At 45.1% G+C, this 23,379-nt stretch overlaps 1 protein-coding gene across 1 annotated transcript in view; it reads right to left on the reverse strand.

Moving 5' to 3' along the window:
- Positions 1-23,379, reverse strand: part of LOC137040660 (NLR family CARD domain-containing protein 3-like) — a 91,995-nt gene that overhangs the window by 13,595 nt on the left and 55,021 nt on the right. The window contains exons 8-9 of the mRNA XM_067416449.1: positions 21,944-22,117; positions 21,344-21,517 (exon numbers count right to left, since the gene is read on the reverse strand). Of these exons, the coding sequence (XP_067272550.1) occupies positions 21,344-21,517; positions 21,944-22,117 (348 nt within the window). The remainder of the gene's footprint in view (positions 1-21,343; positions 21,518-21,943; positions 22,118-23,379) is intronic.

The raw sequence follows: 23,379 nt of genomic DNA on the forward strand, positions 1-23,379 counted from the left end.
GGGAAGAGAAATGCTTTCACCATTCCTGGTGCAAATTCAAGGCAAGAAGGTGCTACTGATAGAGCCTGTAGGTCTCCTACTCTTTTCAGTGATGAAATCGCTAGGAGAAACACTGTTTTTAGTGTGAGGAACTTTTCTGACACTTCCTCTAACGGCTCGAAGGGAGCCGACATAAGGCCTTCCAGCACTATGGCCAGGTCCCAAGTCGGCACCCTGGAGCGTGCCGCAGGTCTGAGCCTCAAGGTACCACGGAGGAAACGCGTGACCCACGGGTGTCTCCCTAATGATGCGTTATCTAATGGATTATGATAAGCAGATATCGCCGACACATACACTTTCAGAGTCGACGGGGATAACCCTGCGGAGAATTTTTCTTGCAAGAACTCGAGAACTGAACCGACCGGGCAGTTAACAGGGTCCAAAGTCTGGTGCGTACACCAGGCGACAAAAACTCTCCATTTGAGTGCGTAAAGTCTCCTTGTGGATGGTGCTCTGGAGTGCAACATGGTCTCTATCACCTCAGTCGATAGACCCGTGTTTATGAACTGGGCCCCCTCAGGGGCCAAGCCCACAGTTTCCACAGTTCCGGGCGCGGGTGCAGTACTGACCCCCCGGCCTGTGAAAGAAGATCCCTCCTGACTGGGATTTCCCAGGGAGGACCCTCTAGGAGAGACATGATGTCTGAGAGCCATACTCGGCCCGGCCAGAACGGGGCTACCAATAAGAGCTGAAGCCCGTCCCGGCGGACTCTCTCCAGCACTCCTGGGAGCAACGCCAGAGGGGGAAAGGCGTACAGACGCAGCCTCGGCCACGTCTGTACCATTGCGTCCAGCCCCAGTGGGGCTGGATGTGTGAGGGAAAAGAATGCTGGACAATGTGTCGTCTCTCGAGACGCAAACAGATCCAACTGGGCTCGCCCAAAGCGGATCCACAGCTCCTCCACCACCTCGGGGTGGAGCCTCCATTCCCCCGGCACCACTCCCTGCCTCGACAGGGAGTCTGCCGCTACATTCAGGACCCCCGGGATGTACATCGCCCTGAGCGAGAGTATCTTGCCTTGGGCCCATATCAGAATGTGATGCGTGAGCTTCCACAACCGACGCGATCTCAATCCCCCCTGGTGATTTATATACGAGACCACCGAAGTGTTGTCTGACCGAACTAACACATGGCGGCCCCGTAGGTCTGGGAGGAAGTGTTTGAGTGCTTGAAACACAGCCATCAGCTCCAGCTGGTTTATGTGCCAGGAGAGCTGATGGCCCCTCCACAGACCTTGGGCCGAGCGGCCACTCATGACCGCTCCCCAGCCAGTTAGCCTCGGGGAGAACCCCTTGGTCCTGAGCCACCACTGCAAGGGTCTCATGTACAGCAGGCCAAAAGGTATCACGTTGGACGCTGCTGCCATCAAACCCAACACTCTTTGAAAGTGTTTGACAGTGAGTGACTGGCCTAGCTTTATCTGGTTGACGGTATTCAGGATCGTTTTTACCCTGGGCGGAGATAGCCGAGCCGACATCGTTCTCGTGTCCCAAACTACCCCCAGAAAAGTAATGCTCTGCTGTGGCGCCAACATACTTTTCTTTTCGTTCAACCTTAGCCCCAACACCTTCATGTGGGCGAGAACAGCATCTCGATGCTGAACCGCCAGTTGTTTCGACTGTGCTAACACTAGCCAATCGTCGATGTAATTTAGCACGCGGATGCCCTGGAGTCGCAGCGGAGCCAGAGCTGCATCCACGCACTTCGTGAAAGTGCGGGGCGATAAAGCTAGACCGAATGGCAGCACTCGATATTGGTACGCTTTTCCCCCAAAAGCGAACCTGAGGAACTGTCTGTGCTGCGGAAGGATGGAGATGTGGAAGTACGCATCTTTTAAATCTATCGTGACACACCAGTCCTCGGACCTGATGTGACACACGATCTGTTTTATCGTGAGCATTTTGAATTTTAATCTTTTTACTGCTCTGTTTAGATGACGCAGATCTAAGATAGGCCTTAACCCCCCATCCTTCTTCGGAACTATGAAGTACCGGCTGTAAAACCCCGACTCTCTGCAGTGGGGAGGGACCCGTTCTATAGCCTCTTTTCGCAGAAGAGTCTGTACCTCTTGTTCCATTACCAGAGCCTGCTCGGGGCTTACTACCGTGGCAGTAACCCCGTTGAACACGGGCGGGTGTAACCCGAATTGAATTCTGTACCCTTTTTCTATTGTACGCAGGACCCATTCTGAGACATTCGGCAGAAGTTTCCACGCTGCCAGAAAATCTACTAAGGGAACCAGCCTCTCGAGGCTGGTCTCTGGATTTTCCTGTGTGGTCAGCCCGGTGTCCTGTAACGGATAACCGGCAGGTAGCAACCGAACTGACCGCCCAGGGGCCCTCCCGAGAGGGCGCGAACATCCCCAAGCCGCTACGTTTCCGGGCGGACATGGAGATATGCGTTCGCTGGGGACCGCCGCGCCCTGAAGCACCAATGGTGGCAGGGTTGGCAGACCGGCCCCCCGATGGCACCGGGAAAGAGCGGGCGCCTCGGCGAGCCGCACTTTCCCGGAGGGGACTGCCATCGGAAGCCCTGCGCTCTTGGCGTCAGGACTTCTTAGCCGAGGCCTTCCTAGCGATAAGGACGGTCCTCAGATCCGTCCTACCGCGGGAAGGTCCCGGCTGAGCGCGTCGCCCGGACCCCCGTTCTCTCTGCGGGGGGGCCCGAGCGGCCACGCTCTGTTTCTGTTGCGCTCGATGCGCTGCGGAGGAGGACGTACTCGGCTGGGGCTGCCCCCGCCCGGCAGCCCCTGGGGGATATGATTTGCGGGGGAGAAATTTTGAGAACGCCGCCGCCTGCTTCCTGGCCTCCTGGTAACGGTCGACGACTGTTGTTACAGCGTCACCAAAGAGGCCAGTAGGCGAGACGGGCGAATCCATCAGAAACTTCTTATCCCTTTCTTTTATATCTGATAGATTTAACCATAAATGTCTCTCCGTGGCCACCAGGGCTGCCATAGAGCGGCCGATGGATCTGGCCGTCTCCCTGGTGGCACGAAGAGACAAATCTGCCGCCCGTCTAATTTCGGCGATCGTTTCTCTCCCCACTTCCTCAGTTTCTTCATTTATATCCCCCAATAAATCTGCCTGATATGCTTGCAGGACGGCCAACAGGCGGCCGCCTGCCCGGCTGCCGAGTACGCCCTGCCCACCAGCGCTGATGTTGTTCTTACGGGCTTGGTAGGCAGCTGCGGGGCTTGCAGCGACGATGCTGACTCGGGGGAGAGATAGCTCGCGAGCGTCTCTTCCACCCGCGGCATCGCCGCATAACCATGAGCCTTCAACCCGTTTATATTTGAATATTCAGATGTTGACGGGTTGAAAACTCGGGCTGACGCTGGTTTAGCCCAGGACCTCGACACCTCGGTGTGAAGGTCCGGGAAAAATGGCAAGCCCCGCTTAGGAGGTTGTGTATATGAGGGCAGAAATCTTTCATCTAGCCTGCTTGTGTGCTTTTGTGACTCATAACGCTCGGCCGGCCAGTCTAAACTTAATCTGGCAACGGCGCGAGTGACAACCTCCATTAGCTCCTCCTGTGCGTGTGTGTGTAATGGTGGAAGTAGTTCGTCAGTTTCATTTACGCTTACAACATCCAGTTCCTCGGAACTGGAGTGCTGCAGCTGATCTTGTGCCTCAGCGCGAGCGGAAGAAACCGCAGAGCGTGCTTCCAATTTGCGAGCTGAGGCTTGAGATCCAGCGGGTAAGGGCAGAGATAGGGGACCACCCGTCTCTAACCCCGCCACCAGATCTAACTGCGATCCCCAAGACGCGAGCCTTCGCTGTGCCTCGGCAGCAGCGGGACCCGAGCCCTGAGGACCGCGAGCCAAAGCACTCTCCTCGAAGAGTGCCCGGCGTGATCTTAATGTACGCATTGGGAGACTCTCGCAATGCTCGCAGCCAACCCCCTCGAGAGCTGACTGGGCATGCTCGAGCCCCAAACACATAACGCACAGGTCGTGTGTATCTCCACCCGTGATGTAACGAGGGCAGGGAGGAACACAACGCCTGAACTGACTAGACATTCTCTTTTCTCTTTTGACACACACACAATAAATGGACATACAATATCACACAGAGCGCTTGTGAAGACACAGAAGCTAGTGACTGTTTGGTCCGGGCATGCTTTATAGCTTCCTGGTCGATGACGTCACCCGCCCGTGACGTATCGTCCCGCTATTGGACTGATTACACAAGTGCTTCATGACGTGGCACGCAGAGGCGTCCCCTAGCGTTTCGACGCAGCTCGAAGTTCCCTCGAGATAGGGAATTATAAATTCCAGACAAACTCATTCATAACAAAGATGAAATATTGTTAAACAATTAAAAGCTTATTTTAATTTCTTCAGTAGTACAATGTAGGCAAGCAGCGTAAGACCACAGCTAAAGTCATCTGAATACAGCCAACACACACTGGTGTGCTCTGTGTGTGTGTGCGTGTGTGTGTGTGCGCGCGCGTGTGTGTGTGTGTGCGCGTGTGTGTGTGTACTTGTCTACCTATCTAACAGGGGACCTTGGCGTCGTTACACACTCACCAACAGGGGACCTCTGAGCCAAGAGGGGACATTTTTCAAGTCAGGTATTGAAAAACTCAGGTTATTGCTGTAAAACCTCTAAATCTTTGCAGTGTGTTTGTGATGATAAGAAATGTCACAGCAAACACACAGGCGTCGTGATTTACTATCTAACAGGGGACCTGAGTCAGTGTGTGTAATGTAATCACTATTCAATAATGACCTGCATTTAATACATTAGAGAGCTATTTCTGCTTGATTTAGCCATTTAAACTCAGGTATTGCTGTAAAAACTCTAAATCTTTGCAGTGTGTTTGTGATGATAAGAAATGTCACAGCAAACACACAGGCGTCATGATTTACTATCTAACAGGGGACCTGAGTCAGTGTGTGTGTGTAACGTAATCACTATTCAATAATGACCTGCAATTAATACATTAGAGAGCTATTTCTGCTTGATTTAACCCTTAAAACTCAGTTATTGCTGTAAAAACTCTAAATCTTTGCAGTGTGTTTGTGATGATAAGAAATGTCACAGCAAACACACAGGCGTTGTGATTTACTATCTAACAGGGGACCTGAGTCAGTGTGTGTGTAACGTAATCACTATTCAATAATGACCTGCAATTAATACATTAGAGAGCTATTTCTGCTTGATTTAACCCTTTAAACTCAGGTATTGCAGTAAAAACTCTAAATCTTTGCAGTGTGTTTGTGATTATAAGAAATGTCACAGCAAACACACAGGCGTCGTGATTTACTATCTTACAGGAGACCTTATAACCCTAAAGAACAATTTCTGCTTGTCCAGTCCTTGATTTATTTTATTTTTGTAAATGGTGCAAGAAATCAAATCTCACTCTTAAAATCTCAAGAACACAGTATTTCGGGGGATTTTAGAGAGCAGAAACTATATTTGAATAGGCAGCTAATACAATAGGGCACAAATGTAAATGCATTGGTGTACCTGACAATAATCTTAAATGAGAGATGTGGACTGATCATATATTGTAATTATGAAGACACAACAGAGAATGAATTTCTTAAAGAAATGACTTTTCTGTAATGTATTAGGTGTTATGTCTAAGGTATATTGTGTGTGTGTGCCTATTGTGATACCAGATGCCTGTGTAAACAAGTTAACTTATTTTAATGTGTTGACTAACATACTAAAGCACAAGAAGACTTGTGGACTAACTAAGTGTACTTGATGTTACATCTTGTAACTTTATTGCGACTGTGTAATAAATATATTAAAAAATAAGTGTAGCCCAGTGCTAAACTTGGGCATTATAGTGCATTGGAAACTGGGTGGGTTATGATTAATCCCGTCTTACTCTCAAAACCAAACCACATGACTATTAAAAAGTAAACGTTTATTTACTTTACATAAATAATAGTGGACACCTGATTTTTGAATAAGTAAATATTCATTTTACATAATTTCAAAGGAGATCAATATTGGGTAACTATTGCATGAAAGTGATTAAAACTAAAGTTTAAAGTATATATTATTTGGATAAATTATATTACCAAAGGGTTTGTATTGCTATTACTTTATTCTTATTGTTTTATTGTTACTGGGTTTTATTGGTCATTTGTGTATTCATGCCATATAGTAGATCGTGTTTGGCTCAGGCACGTAAAAACGTGAATACACGCGAGAGGCGCGTGTGAGGAAGTGCTGGAGAGCGTGTTTTTTTTTTCCTCTCCTTGCGTTGAACAGAACACAGGTAGAGCACGGGACACTCGCACGTTTTGCGGGAAAGAAAAAGACGCTGTAAAGACCCTGTAAAGTTGTTGAAACTGAGTGGAAGGCTCAGAGAAGATGATCGTGAACTCGTGATGCGGGTGAGCAAGAGATTGAGTGAAAACGGGGGTCGGAGATCCGCCTGACGGAGCGGGAGAGATCGGAGCGGAAGCCGTGATCGGAGGTCGCCGAGCGAGCATAGGCACAGCGGGCATACGCTGGGCGGAGCATGTCGGTTCATCGCACCGCACCTGAGCATCCGGACCACAGTTTTCCACACTCTAAAAGCTTTGCAAGAGTCCTTTCAGCGCACTCAATGTTTTGCAAGACCCAACAGGCCTGCAACGTGTTTTTTCTTCGTTAATATCGGTACCGTGAGTAACCTGGAACATGTGTGCATGTGTGTTTGAGTGGGCCCACCATCGCATTTGCTAAGTTCTCATTACAGGACACTTGACACGGTTTTGTTGTTTTGTAAAGTGTGAGTGAAACTATTAGGGTTTCTAGCTAGATTTAAAGGTGCTAGTATTTAAGTGTTTGTGAGATATTTTGGTTCTTTATTGTCGTACATTTGCTAATATTGTGAGTTTGGGGAAGCTTTTATCTTTTATTTGCCAAATTATTTTATTCAATTAAACAAGGGTATTACCCTATTGCTTTGCTAAACAAAAACCATCTCTGGGTCTTATTTATTTGGAAATAGTTTTGTGAAAAAAGGTTTTACAATACATTAGAATCTTATTAGGTGCACCTTCGTGGTATCCACCTGAATTACATCGAACCCAAGCACCCCCCATTCTTGTAAGTAATTCACAGAGTGGTTGTACGGGTGCTACATAAATAAAATGGAGGCACCGCTGGGATAAATTTATTATACAAAAAATAAATAAAATAAAAAAGTAGTTTTAAATCAGCTGTTACTTTAGTTTTGACCCAGAGATTTATATAGTTTGTTTAAAAAGTGTTTAGAATTAAAAGCTGACTAGCTGTGAATCTACATTTAAAACCATCGTAAAGAGTACCTATGGAGAAGAGTTGAAAACTGCAAAAGAAGAGTTCCACTAAGCATTCTAAGCCAAGAAAACACCATTTAAGGATTATCTGTGTTAAAATAGAACTAAAATCTAACAAATTTAGCCCTGACAAGTGATAACTGTAAGTGCACAACCCGTGGGGATGGCTCAGTTGAAGAACTGGTGTGTTGGAGAAGGCATAGACCCGGTGAAAGCCTTGCTGGTTAAAGATGTACCTCCTGAAACTGAGGTGGGTTTCATTGAAGCAACGCTGCAGACTGTCAAAGTACTTGGGAGAGTCAGAGTGAGAGGAAGAATGTATGACCCACAGTCTCAAAGTTTAACTGTGTTATGTGAGTGCAGGGAGAATGTGAAGGCTGATACCATTCCTCTTGATGTTGTTCCTGAGGGGTCCGTTACGCCATGGAGAATTTTTGGACCTTCTGAGCAGGAGGAAGAACCCCGAGCTCAGGCAGCCGCTGATGGTCAGAATGTGCCGCTACCAGATTCCAGTTTTCCTTCCTCACTGCAAGCATCTACTCCTGAATCTATTATTCGAGCAGTTGGTGATATCCTGCAACTGACAAGCAAGCCCACACACGGTGACAACAGCCTTTACAGAAGACTGCGTACCTTCTCAGGGGTCATGCCCACACCCCCGGGAGAAGAACAGTTGGACAACTGGGTTGAACAAGCCAGACTTTTGATTGAAGAATATGATCGCCCAGAAAGAGAAAAGAAAATGAGAATAATGGAAAGTGTAAAGGGTCCTGCACTCGAGATCCTTCAAGCTGTCCGTTTCAACAACCCATCTGCAACTGCTATGGACTACATTGACATTCTCGAGACCACCTTTGGCAATCCAGAGAGTGGTGAAGAACTTTACTTTGCCTTCCGAATGTTGTGTCAACACCCCAACGAGAAACTCTCTGAGTTCCTGAGACGCCTTGAGAGAGTCCTGAATAAAGTAGTCCAAAAGGGTGGGCTCCCATCATCGGCGGCAGACAAAGCACGTCTTGACCAACTCATTAAAGGGGCCATCAGATCTGACATTATGATACTAAAGCTTGGATTGAGAGACCGCAGAGACAGTCCTCCCACTTTTCTCGAGCTGCTAAATGAGATACGCCTGGAGGAGGAGCATGAAGCTTCACGTCGCAGACTCCATCCACCCAAAGCTGTCTATGCCAAAAGTGCTACCGTGACCTCTGAAACCGAATTAAAAGAGTTGAAAGCCGAAATACATCATCTCAGAGCACAAGTAAGTGAACTCTCTGCTCCCGCCACCATGTCAAGCGCACCTCTTTCAGTCACTCCGGTGGCAGAGAACTCCGAAGACAAAAATGTTCAAGCTTTAAAGAAAGAAGTTGTAAAGCTCCGAAAGCAAGTTTCTGTTATGTCCGTCAAGCCCAAGTACAGTTCAGTTAATGAGCCCCACCCACAAGAGGCCCAGTCAAGACCTTGGCAGCAAAGACCTTCTGCAATCAGAGACCCAAGTGATTTTTTCTGCTATCGGTGCGGTGAAGACGGGCATTTTGCAAACAGGTGTGCATCTCCCGAGAACTATCCCAAAGTTATCCAGAAACTGCTGCAAGTTCAAAGGAAATCCAAGCAGAACCAGAAATCTGATAACGAAACAAGAACCAAAACCACAAATGCAAGTGTCAAGAGAAGCTTGGTAAATGTACAGACCAACAGTTTGCCCAAGGGACTCATTGGACCGCCCTCAACTGCTCAAGCTAGGATCAATGGCAACCCCTGCACTGCGCTGATGGACAGTGGATCTCAAGTTACAATCATCTTCGACAGTTGGTATGCCGAACATCTGTCACACCTTCAGTTACACTCTGTAACCGGTCTAGCCATATGGGGTCTAAGTGAGTCAGAGAGCAGTTACCCGTACAAAGGTTACATCCAAGTTGAGTTGGAGCTGCCAAAAGGGTCCCACAAAGTCAAGTCTGTTCCTGTCCTGGCCTTGGTGTGTCCTGATCCACGGTGCTCCCAGGCTATACCTGTCCTGATTGGCACAAACGTTAGGGGGTTTCAGCCTTTCAAATCCAGAACAAAGAAAGAAGACACAGAGAATGTCAACTCAGTCAAAATCCATGTTCAAAAGACTAACTACTTACCCATTTCTGCGGTGATGACCACAAAAGACAACAAGGACTTACCTGTGGCTGAAGTTAAGTGGTCTGGGCCTGGTCCTCTTAGCGTCCCACCTGGCACTGAATACATTGCTATCTGCAAAGTTGAAGAAAAACAACACATTGGAGACAGCATACTCATCATTGAACGAGCCCACTCACCTGCTCTTCCTCCAAGTGTACTGGTCCAGCCAACTGTGTTGTTCTCTAAGATGTTAGATCCAAACAACTTCCTGGTTCTCCTGCGTAATGAGTCTCTGAAGCAAACTGCCATTCCCATGGGCACCGTGATAGCTCACCTTCATGTCGCTGACATTGTGACAGATGCACCAAACCCTAAAATCGAATCTGTTCCAGCTATGGATCCCTCTCTGTTTGACTTCAGTGAGTCCCCTATCAGCAAAGAGTGGAAAGAGAGGCTGAGTCAAAAGCTTGCACAGTATTCCCATGTGTTCTCTATTGAAGAGTGGGATGTCGGTTTAGCTAAAGGTGTAGAACATAACATTCGCCTGAACGATGGCACTCCCTTCAGAGAGAGATCTCGACGTATTGCCCCTGCAGATTTGGATGATCTTCGGCGTCACCTGCAAGGTTTGTTGGCGGCTGGGATCATAAAAGAATCAAGAAGTCCATATGCATCACCGATTGTCCTTGCACGTAAAAAGAATGGTCAACTTCGTATGTGCATTGACTACCGCACCCTGAACCGTAGAACTATACCAGATCAGTACACTGTACCCCGTATCGACGATGCTCTCGATTGCTTGTCTGGCAGTAAGTGGTTTTCAGTTTTGGATTTGCGCAGTGGCTATTACCAAATCCCAATGGCTGAGGAGGACAAAGAGAAAACCGCCTTTATCTGTCCGCTGGGGTTCTTCCAGTTTGAGCGGATGCCGCAGGGGATCACAGGGGCCCCTGCGACATTTCAACGACTGATGGAAAAGGCAGTCGGCGACATGCACATGCTTGAAGTCATTGTCTACCTTGATGACCTCATTGTTTTCGGCAAGACTCTGGGGGAGCATGAGCAAAGACTCCTAAAAGTCATCACTCGTCTGGGAGAAGCTGGACTCAAGTTGTCCCTCGACAAGTGCCAGTTCTGTCGATCCCAAGTCACCTATGTCGGGCACATCGTCTCTGAGCATGGTATCGCCACAGACCCGGACAAAGTTGAAGCAGTGACAAGGTGGAAGCAGCCAACTGACCTTCCTTCTTTGCAGTCATTCCTGGGGTTCTGCGGCTACTACCGCAGGTTTATTAAAAACTACTCCATCATTGTCCGACCACTTACAGAGCTGTGCAAAGGGTATCCTCCTACCCAAAAGAAGCGAAAGTCCACCTCTTCATCAGACAAGGCCTACTACAAAGTCAATGAGCCTTTTGGTGACCGGTGGGACCAGTCTTGTTCAGAAGCATTCCAAAAGATCATCCACTGCCTCACAAACGCACCTGTGCTGGCATTCTCTGACCCCACCAAGCCCTACATCCTTCACATTGATGCCAGTTTTCATGGGCTGGGTGCTGTCCTCAACCAAGAGTACTCAGAGGGCTTGAGACCTGTTGCTTTCGCGAGCCGCAAGCTAAGTGCCTCTGAAAAGAACTATCCAGTGCACCAGCTCGAGTTTTTGGCACTTAAGTGGGCCGTTGTAGACAAGTTCCACGATTACTTGTATGGAGCACAGTTTACCGTGAGAACCGATAACAACCCCTTAACTTATATTCTCACGACAGCCAAACTCAACGCGACGGGTCACCGCTGGCTCTCAGCACTTGCCACATACCATTTCACACTTCAGTACAGGCCTGGCAGCAGCAACATCGACGCCGATGCCCTGTCACGCAACCCTCTTCCAACCACAGAAGAAGGCTGGCAGAGTGTACCGACTGAAAGTGTTCAAGCTCTGTGTAAGCAGATTAAATGCCGCGAAATGTCAACAGAACCCACAACTATTGCTGAGTCACTCGGAGTGTCACCTGATGGTATACCAGAGTGTTTCGCCTACCCAGTCCGGCTGGATCTCGGTTCTTTGAGTCAGCTCAGTCACAAAGACCTGGTCACCGCTCAAGATGTTGACTCAACTATCGCTCCAGTCAAACAGTCACTTCGTGGTGGTCCATCATTCACCAGCCCCAACAATCCAACTTCTGTCCTGTTGAACAAAGAAGCCAGCAAGCTTTTCATTCAAAACAATCTGCTATACAGAAAAGTTGAGAAAAATGGTTCTGAGGTAAAGCAGCTGGTACTGCCCAGAGATTATGTCACCATGGTATTGAGATCTCTGCACGACGAGTCTGGTCACTTGGGCGTGGACAAGACCATCGAATTTATCAGAAACCGGTTCTATTGGCCGAAGATGGGAGCTGAGGTTGAACAGTACATCAAGAACTGCGGGAGATGCATCACTCGTAAAACTCTTCCTCAGAGGGCTGCTCCCTTAAAGCAGATCACCAGCCAAGGCCCTCTAGACCTCGTCTGTATCGATTTTCTGTCACTTGAGCCAGACTCCCAAGGTTTCGCCAACATCCTTGTAGTGACAGACCATTTCACTCGATACGCCCAAGCTTTTCCAGCCAAAGACCAGAAGGCAAACACCGTTGCCAAGATACTGTGTGAGCGCTACTTTGTACACTACGGACTCCCTGCCCGCATACATTCGGATCAAGGCCGCGATTTTGAAAGCAAACTGATCCAAGACCTTCTGATGATGTTGGGTATTCGTAAGTCAAGAACCTCGCCTTACCACCCTCAGGGAGATCCGCAACCAGAAAGGTTCAACCGTACACTCTTGTCAATGCTGGGCACACTTGATCCAAAGCAGAAACAAAAATGGAGTCAAAAGATCAGTCAGTTGGTCCATGCCTACAACTGTTCTCAAAATGACGCAACAGGTTATTCGCCTTACCTGCTAATGTTTGGCAGAGAAGCTCGCTTACCGGTAGACATCTGCTTTGGCGTGACTGAGGACAACCAAAAGACAAAGTCCTACCATCAGTATGTTGCTAAGCTCAAGAAAGATCTCCAAATAGCCTACCGTCTTGCAACGGAATCGTCAGACAAGAACCACCAAAGAAACAAAAAAGCGCACGACAAGCATGTCAAAGAACATATCCTTGACAAGGGCGACAGGGTGCTGCTGAGAAACTTTGGTGTCACAGGCAAGCATAAATTGAAATGCAAGTGGCGACCTTCACCATATATTGTTATGGAGAAGCTACCCAACATACCTGTCTATAAGATCAAACCAGAGAGAGGCATGGGAGCAGAAAAGACTATTCATCATAACCACCTGTTACCCATTGGATATCTTGTGAGGATCCCAGTTGACGGAAGTGAAGGGGGGACACAACAAAGACCTGTGACCAGATCACTTCAGCAAAAGACAAAAGAACTGATACCGACAAACGATCACGATGGTGATGTGTCCTCAGAATCAGAGTACGATGAAGTATACCTGCCAAGACCAGTTGCGTTCGACTTGGACAAGCTGTTGACACGTCCAGAAGTGTCCACAGAGCAATCCAACCCAAATGTCACCGAACCTGAAAACCAAGCTCAAGCCCTGGCTGAGATGGAGCCAGTGGTCAGTGATCTTCCAAACCTGCCTCCTAATGTTGATCCAGAAGTCAACGTTCTAGATAGGGGAGCAGATTTCAACCCCTCTCCAGATACTCAAACTGAGATTGAACAAGTTGAGCGTTCAAAAAGAGTCATCCGTCCAGTGGTCAAGCTGAGCTACAATGAACTTGGAAAGCCCTGTGACTACCCTGTGACAGTCCTAAGCCATGGAGTGCTGGTGGGAAGTGGACTCTACGGAGACTCCAGAAGTAGTATATGTCAAACTCTCTGGTGCCACCCCATGGCGTTGTGTTTCACTTGTTCTAATCTGGCCTCTACCCTTGACGTTAAGACTATTAGAGTCATCTAAGGTTTATTTTGATGAGGGCATCAAAATCATCTAAGAGGGGGAGGATGTAGCCCAGTGCTAAACTTGGGCATTATAGTGCATTGGAAACTGGGTGGGTTATGATTAATCCCGTCTTACTCTCAAAACCAAACCACATGACTATTAAAAAGTAAACGTTTATTTACTTTACATAAATAATAGTGGACACCTGATTTTTGAATAAGTAAATATTCATTTTACATAATTTCAAAGGAGATCAATATTGGGTAACTATTGCATGAAAGTGATTAAAACTAAAGTTTAAAGTATATATTATTTGGATAAATTATATTACCAAAGGGTTTGTATTGCTATTACTTTATTCTTATTGTTTTATTGTTACTGGGTTTTATTGGTCATTTGTGTATTCATGCCATATAGTAGATCGTGTTTGGCTCAGGCACGTAAAAACGTGAATACACGCGAGAGGCGCGTGTGAGGAAGTGCTGGAGAGCGTGTTTTTTTTTTCCTCTCCTCGCGTTGAACAGAACACAGGTAGAGCACGGGGACACTCGCACGTTTTGCGGGAAAGAAAAAGACGCTGTAAAGACCCTGTAAAGTTGTTGAAACTGAGTGGAAGGCTCAGAGAAGATGATCGTGAACTCGTGATGCGGGTGAGCAAGAGATTGAGTGAAAACGGGGGTCGGAGATCCGCCTGACGGAGCAGGAGAGATCGGAGCGGAAGCCGTGATCGGAGGTCGCCGAGCGAGCATAGGCACAGCGGGCATACGCTGGGCGGAGCATGTCGGTTCATCGCACCGCACCTGAGCATCCGGACCACAGTTTTCCACACTCTAAAAGCTTTGCAAGAGTCCTTTCAGCGCACTCAATGTTTTGCAAGACCCAACAGGCCTGCAACGTGTTTTTTCTTCGTTAATATCGGTACCGTGAGTAACCTGGAACATGTGTGCATGTGTGTTTGAGTGGGCCCACCATCGCATTTGCTAAGTTCTCATTACAGGACACTTGACATGGTTTTGTTGTTTTGTAAAGTGTGAGTGAAACTATTAGGGTTTCTAGCTAGATTTAAAGGTGCTAGTATTTAAGTGTTTGTGAGATATTTTGGTTCTTTATTGTCGTACATTTGCTAATATTGTGAGTTTGGGGAAGCTTTTATCTTTTATTTGCCAAATTATTTTATTCAATTAAACAAGGGTATTACCCTATTGCTTTGCTAAACAAAAACCATCTCTGGGTCTTATTTATTTGGAAATAGTTTTGTGAAAAAAGGTTTTACAATACATTAGAATCTTATTAGGTGCACCTTCGTGGTATCCACCTGAATTACATCGAACCCAAGCACCCCCCATTCTTGTAAGTAATTCACAGAGTGGTTGTACGGGTGCTACATAAGCTTCAAAATAAATGGCATTAAAGTATATTTTAGGTTACAAATAAATACTTCTCAGTACATTCAAAAGAACACAGTTATTATAAAAAGACATATTATTACTTGAGACAATATACAGTCTGTACGAAGCTTAACTGCATTTATTATCATTTAAAAAACAATGTTATTTATTTGTAAAGACATGTAATGGTGGAGATGGCACATATATATATATATATATATATATATATATATATATATATATATATATATATATATATATATATATATATATATATATATAATGAAGACAGACTTGACTGCCAGCTCACTTCACATTCACACACACACACAGCTCCACTGCAGACCTCCATTAGGTCCCCTGTTGGATAGGTAGACATCGGTCACACACACACACACACACACAGCTCCATTAGAGTCTATGGAGGTCCCCTGTTGGATAGGTAGACATCCAACAGGTCCCCTCTTGGCATGTTTTTAAAAAAATAAAAAAATGCTTATTTGAAGTTATATTATGAATAAGGACCTTAAAAGAAAATTTTGTATGTAATTTTTGTTTCTTCAAAATGACTAGAAACACAGGTCCCCTCTTGGATAGTGTAGAGTCATAGTCCCCTCTTGGTAATATAGACGTGTATGTGTGTGTGTGTGTGTGTGTGTGTGTGTGTGTGTGTGTGTGTGTGTTGTGCTATAATTGTAAAGGGGGCCAATGTCTTCACTTATCTAGTAAAATATTATGATAACTGACTAGTGAGGACATTTGACTGGTCCACTAGTTAAAAAGGCTTATAAATCGGCCAAAACATGTTTTTATTTAAATCTATTGTTTTGCACGTTCTTGTGATCGGTAGTTTTAGGGATAGGGGTTGGGTTAGGGGATATAAAATATCATTAACCTGATATAAATCAATGGAAGTTCATGCAATGTCCTCACTTATATAGTGAAACAAACGTGTGTGTGTGTGTGTCAGGCACGGCGTTATGGGTGGGCCTGACGGGCCTAGGCCCACCCACTTTTCAACAGGCCCACCCAAAACTTTTCTTTAAAAAAAATACAAACTTTTAATATATTTTAATTTAGTCAAAAAATGGTTGAGAATGGCAAATTAGCTCATAATTTGTGGTAATAGGCTAGTCTAAATGTTTTGTTTTTAAAGGGATCCCCTGGTGTTGAGACTTGTATGGCTTAATATAACATAAATGATGTCTCTTACTGAATTATGTAGTAGAAAACCCATGAAAGATCTACGTTATTTAAAAAATCGATTTTATATTTGGACCATGGGCGGCGCCATTTTGTTTGCGTTCTAGGTTGATGACGTAGAATGGTTGAACTCCTCAATCAGCTGGCGTTACCCGTAGCTATTTTTACCACAACGCAACTCTGAAAATTGTTTCAGAGTTAAACAAAACCAATGAACTGCTTTGTAACTGTACTTAAGACACACTCAAACATACATGTGCACACAAACTCACCTACACAAGTCACAAACAGATCGGCGGGCGGGCACACACACCTGCCAGACTGCGCTGTCTCAATCGAGATGTTGGGCTGCTCAGTCTCCATGACAGGGGCTGAATCCGAAATCGACCCCCTAATACCCTGAAATAGGGCATTATTTGAAGGGACGGCCATTTGTAGTGCTGTCCGACATCATAGTGGACATGTTCGAGTGCAGTCATTCAGTCTCACGTTGCACCGCAGTGTACAGCCGATTTACAACAGCTGTCCGACTTCACGACAGTGTACGAAGTCGGACAGCTGTTGTGTGTAAACCGGCTGTACACTCGTTATTGCGGTGAACGTGAGACTGAATGACTGCACTCGAACATGTCCCTATGGTGTCGGACAACACTACAAATGGCCGTACCTTCAAATAATGCCCTATTTCAGGGTATAGGGGGTCGATTTTGGATTCAGCCCCTGTCGTGGAGACTGAGCAGCCCAACATCTCGATTGAGACAGCGCAGTCTGTCAGGTGTGTGTGCCCGGCCGCCGATCTGTTTGTGACTTGTGTAGGTGAGTTTGTGTGCACATGTATGTTTGAGTGTGTTTTAAGTACAATTACAAAGCAATTCATTGGTTTTGTTTAACTCTGAAACAATTTTCGAGTTGCGTTGTGGTAAAAATAGCTACGGGTAACGCCAGCTGATTGAGGAGTTCAACCAATCTACGTCATCGCCCATGGTCCAAATATAAAATCGATTTTTTAAAATAACGTAGATCTTTCATGGGTTTTCTACTACATAATTCAGTAAGAGACATAATTTATGTTATATTAAGCCATACAAGTCTCAACACCAGGGGATCCCTTTAACAAATTTAAAACAGTTGTTTGTGTCTATTTTGATGTTTCTGCGCAAGTTCAGGAGGTTCGAGATCGGGAAAATAATTTCCAGTAAAGGATGTTGCAGCAGTCGTTGTTTATGTACCTTAAACGTGCGCGAACGGTATCAGCGTCATCGCTGCAAACAAGAGATAAAGGAGGGCAGCAGGACACAACACTGCCTGATAACTCTGATAGCACTGCCAATGACTTCATGTACAGTTGAACGCGTCTTTTCCAGTGTCAGCCGAATTAAAACACCAAAATACACCAAATAGGAGCTTACGTCTCGCCTTATGTCCCTCAGTCTGTTGACATTTGAGAGAGAGAGCTTACAGTAGCTGCGTTTCCATTACAGATTTGCGAAAATCTTTTGCGATATTTCTTAAATGTCAATAAAAAACTTGCGAAATGACAGCGTTTCCCTAGCTGCAGTTATGCGACTAAAACGTATTATTTTCCTCTCGCGATAGGTCATTCCAAAGTGATGGCACTTGGTAGGTTTGTATATCCCATCCACCGCACTAGACATTATTATTATTGGAAGGAGACGTGTGTGTTATCCAAGCATTAATGACAAGGAAAGCCCCTTAGGTTACTTAAGCGGCACGGATATGAGGTGTGTGTGTGTGTGTTAGAGGTTAGATCGGGCTCAAAAAAATCAAGCCCGAGCCCAATTTAAACCCGACCATTGTTCAATACGTGGGCGTTTTGACGAGAACGAGCCTGTAATGAGCAAAGCGCAGCGAAGCGGACTGGTGAGGCTCATGATAAAACTACATTTAGTTTTCAGTTTTCTCCACAGCGACTGTACAGCCGAATAACATTTTGTTGCAATATTTTCATGTTTAACACTTTGAAGCTGCTTTGAAACAATCATCATTGTAAAAGCGCTATAGGCTATAAATAAAGCTGACTTGACTCCGCTCAATAATCCGCAGGCGCGCGCTTATGATCCGCTCACCGCTAAACTGATGTTTGCTCAAATCCAGCTCAGACATTTATCTGGAGCTTACTTTGTTGTAGCCATTAAACAATGCGTTTTTTCCTTCATATTTATGTTTAAATAATATAATATTATTTTTACATTTCATCTGATTACGATGAGTGAAAAGATGTGAGTGGGTCAGAAATGATTTTGGTGGTTACATTTAATTTAATATTAAGTTTTGTTTTGTAGAAAGCATTTATTTCGTTTTGTTTAAATTGTATCTTAATTTTAAAAAAAGGTTTCTTAGGCCAATTGCCTGGATTTAATAAATAAAAAGCAAATAGCAGACTATAATGGTGAGGTGAAGTCGTGGGAGTGATTGCTTTTGAGGGACATTATGAGATGCTGCATCTATAATTCCTCACTATCAGCATTAATAATTGTATGTTCATCAACAAACCCATGTGTATATTTCTAATTTATTGCGCTGCACATGTGGAAATTGTTAACCTGACAAGCCAGACCCCTGTCAAGATGTTTGGTCGGGGAACTCACCATTGACAGCTCAATCAGAGAGGCAGGATAAACAGTTGTCTTTCAAACTCCCTCTGCACGCGATAGGATAGCGCTACAACTTAAATAAATAAATAATTTTATTTGCAACGAATTGAATATTCTTCTCATTTCCTCTCTTCTTCCCATGCTATTTTCACATTTGGCAATCTTTTAAGCCTGTCTTTTGACGCAAAAATATGAGTGTCATTTAGCCAATCCAGTTGTTATAAGTTCAAAATTATGAGATATAAACTCGCAATTACGTGACATAAAGTCAGAATTGTGACTTTATAACTCGCAATTGTGAGAGAAAAAAAGTCAAATTGTGAGATAAAAAGTGGAAAATATAGCTTCCATATATATAGCTAACATACAGTATTGTTCAAAATAATAGCAGTACAATGTGACTAACCAGAATAATCAAGGTTTTTAGTATATTTTTTATTGCTACGTGGCAAACAAGTTACCAGTAGGTTCAGTAGATTCTCAGAAAACAAATGAGACCCAGCATTCATGATATGCACGCTCTTAAGGCTGTGCAATTGGGCAATTAGTTGAATTAGTTGAAAGGGGTGTGTTCAAAAAAATAGCAGTGTGGCATTCAATCACTGAGGTCATCAATTTTGTGAAGAAACAGGTGTGAATCAGGTGGCCCCGATTTAAGGATGAAGCCAACACTTATTGAACATGCATTTGAAAGCTGAGGAAAATGGGTCGTTCAAGACATTGTTCAGAAGAACAGCGTACTTTGATTAAAAAGTTGATTAGAGAGGGGGAAACCTATAAAGAGGTGCAAAAAATGATAGGCTCCTCAGCTAAAATGATCTCCAATGCCTTAAAATGGAGAGCAAAACCAGAGAGACGTGGAAGAAAACGGAAGACAACCATCAAAATGCATAGAAGAATAACCAGAATGGCAAAGGCTCAGCCAATGATCACCTCCAGGATGATCAAAGACAGTCTGGAGTTACCTGTAAGTACTGTGACAGTTAGAAGACGTCTGTGTGAAGCTAATCTATTTTCAAGAATCCCCCGCAAAGTCCCTCTGTTAAAAAAAAGGCATGTGCAGAAGAGGTTACAATTTACCAAAGAACACATCAACTGGCCTAAAGAGAAATGGAGGAACATTTTGTGGACTGATGAGAGTAAAATTGTTCTTTTTGGGTCCAAGGGCCACAGGCAGTTTGTGAGACGACCCCCAAACTCTGAATTCAAGCCACAGTACACAGTGAAGACAGTGAAGCATGGAGGTGCAAGCATCATGATATGGGCATGTTTCTCCTACTATGGTGTTGGGCCTATTTATCGCATACCAGGGATCATGGATCAGTTTGCATATGTTAAAATACTTGAAGAGGTCATGTTGCCCTATGCTGAAGAGGACATGCCCTTGAAACGGTTGTTTCAACAAGACAATGACCCAAAACACACTAGTAAACGGGCAAAGTCTTGGTTCCAAACCAACAAAATTAATGTTATGGAGTGGCCAGCCAAATCTCCAGACCTTAATCCAATTGAGAACTTGTGGGGTTATATCAAAAATGCTGTTTCTGAAGCAAAACCAAGAAATGTGAATGAATTGTGGAATGTTGTTAAAGAATCATGGAGTGGAATAACAGCTGAGAGGTGCCACAAGTTGGTTGACTCCATGCCACACAGATGTAAAGCAGTTTTAAAAAACTGTGGTCATACAACTAAATATTAGTTTAGTGATTCACAGGATTGCTAAATCCCAGAAAAAAAAATGTTTGTACAAAATAGTTTTGAGTTTGTACAGTCAAAGGTAGACACTGCTATTTTTTTGAACACACCCCTTTGAACTAATTGCCCAATTGCACAGCCTTAAGAGCGTGCATATCATGAATGCTGGGTCTTGTTTGTTTTCTGAGAATCTACTGAACCTAGTGGTAACTTGTTTGCCACGTAGCAATAAAAAATATACTAAAAACCTTGATTATTCTGGTTAGTCACATTGTACTGCTAATATTTTGAACAATACTGTATAATCTATAACAGTATATCACAGTGACTTGATAACTTTTTTAATTTAAGGCCCACCCACAACTGGTCTGGCCCATCCAAAACTGGAATCGTGCCTGGTGTGTGTCCTGGTATTCCCTACTCTGTGGGGAAATGTCTCCACACAGATAATAATATAATATAATGTAAATGATTATGATAACACCTTTGAGCCTGTCAATATTATGCAAACCTGAAATCTCAAACACGCAGTAGGCTAGTACTTGCTATTATAGTTGCTGACTTCTGTGCCTGCGTCTCTCGTCGCGTAAGAAACGGCATTCTAAACAGTGAGCTTAAGTTAAAAGATGTTCAACGTGCATCTCATTACCTTGTGTTATTTCCCATTTCACTGCCACGGACGCATTGATTCTTTGTGAACTGCCGTTTAGGACTAGCGGTGTGTTGACTGTCTGCCCGCGTCCGTCACAGGACAGCAGTTAATCTCCTGATCACTTCACGCGCAGTCGCGCAATATACAGAAACTCCCTCAACCGCCACAGTCAGATTTTACACCACATTAAAGAGAGCTTATTAATAACAAAAACGAATATTTATTTTTGCTAATTATTATTTTATTTCAGTTAGTTTTTTAGTAATAGTTAGTTTCGTTTAGTTTTAGTTTTTTATTTATTCAGATATTTTAATTTTATTTCAGTTTACGAAAATGTTTTTTGACCAATAGTTTTAGTCTTAGTTTCAGTTTTCGTTTATGAAAATAACCTTGACTCAGACTATCATGAGATATTGAGTTCTTCACCTCAATCTCTCCAGTTTACAGTGTGAATCCTTCAGTGCGTCACATAAGGGCTTCACTCCAGAGTCTCCTAGTTTATTCCCACTCAGGTCCAGATCTCTCAGGTGTGATGGGTTTGATTTCAAAGCTGAAGTCAGGATGAGACACTGTTTCTCTGTAATACTGCAATAACTCAGACTGAAGACAGAAAGAGAAAAGACAATGACTCAGATCTGAGATGATGATCTTATTAAAGACATACAGTGGTCATATAGTATATAGTTCCCATAATCTGCTTGTAATCGAGTCTCTAGTTCTGTGAGCTGGAAACTGTTGTTTCTTCTCTTTCTTTTTTAAATCTTTTAATCTCTCTTTTGTTTATTGTAGCAGCAGATTCAGATCTCATGATATTTCTGCAGAACAACATCTACACAATCAGTTCATTGTTTCAAATACTTTAAATGAAATGATTTAGTAGTTCAGACACTGAATTTTAATTGTGACCAATGGCAAAGACCAGCAGATGCAGATCTTCAGTGTAAATGATGAGACTTGTGTCCAGTTGTCTTAAAGTAAACAGTGAACTGTGATCAGACTGTAACTGTACAGTATAATGATACGAACTGTAGTTTCTCCAGCTGGCATTGAGGGATCATCAGTAGATCACTGAGGTTTTTCACTCCTGAGTCTCGTAGATTATTCCAGCTCAGGTCCAGATCTCTCAGGTGTGATGGGTTTGATTTCAGAGCTGAAGTCACAGCAGAACAACCTTTATCTGTCATATCACAGCGGCTTAACCTACATTGAGAGAAATGAGAAAACGGCTCGGGTTATGTATATAACCCTTGTTCCCTGAGAGGGAACGAGCACTGCGTCGGAACGACGAAATGGGGATGCTCCCTAAGCATCAGCGGCTCTGAAGTCTGAATAGAAACTAGATCAATCCGATTGGCGTGCGTGATGACGTCATTGTGACGGCGTACCCGGAAGTATAAAAGGGGACCCGGCGCATAATGGCGGCAGTTTTTTGCTCTGAAGCATGCGCTCCAGGCGTGCCGAGGTGTGGCGGCGCGACGCAGTGCTCGTTCCCTCTCAGGGAACAAGGGTTATATACATAACCCGAGCCGTTCCCTTTATCGAGGGAACTTCACACTGCGTCGGAACGACGAAATGGGGATGAGTACCCACTAGGCCACACCGAGGGTAGCGCCTGCCCTAGTGTGAAGCCGGAGACCGGGCACAACTAGGACTGGAGCACCCTAGCGCCAGGCGTCGCAGGGAGATCCAGGCTGTAAAATCTGATAAAGGTGTGCGGGGTGGCCCACCCAGCCGCCTCACAGATATCCTGCAAGGGGACCCCAGAAAGGAGGGCCACTGAAGAGGCCATGCCTCTGGTGGAATGAGCCCTCACGGCCAAGGGTGAAGGCAAACTGCGCACCCGATAGGCCATGGTTATTGCCTGGACAATCCAATTACTGATTGTCTGAGTAGAAGCAGGCAACCCTTTCTTAGGTGAACCGAAGCACACTAACAGCTGCTGAGATCTCCTCCATTGTGCAGACTTCTCCAAATAGACTCTAAGTGCCCGAACCGGGCAGAGTAGGTGAAGTCTCCCTTCTTCCGCCGTCACATGAGGCGGAGGATGAAATGCCTGTAGAACCAGTGACCTGACCACCCTTGATGGGACCTTAGGTACGTAACCCGGCCTAGGATGTAAAATAGCCTTTACTCCACCCGGGGCAAACTCCAGGCAAGTTGGCGTTACCGCCAAGGCCTGGAGATCTCCCACTCTCCTAAGAGAGGTAATAGCGAGGAGAAAAGCTACTTTAAAGGTCAGGTGTTTTGGTTCTGCCAGCTCCAATGGCTCGAAGGGGGCCTCAGCCAATCCTCCGAGAACCACTGCCAAGTCCCAAGTAGGAACTCTGGACTGAGCCACAGGCCTCATCCTCCGAGCCCCACGGAGGAACTGTACAACCAGCTGGTGCCTACCCAAAGGCCCATCACCCAGAGGTGTGTGGAAAGCCGCAATGGCAGCCACGTACACCTTGAGTGTGGACGGG

This window comes from Pseudorasbora parva, chromosome 14 (assembly GCF_024679245.1).
Source record: "Pseudorasbora parva isolate DD20220531a chromosome 14, ASM2467924v1, whole genome shotgun sequence".
Classification (NCBI taxonomy): domain Eukaryota; kingdom Metazoa; phylum Chordata; class Actinopteri; order Cypriniformes; family Gobionidae; genus Pseudorasbora; species Pseudorasbora parva.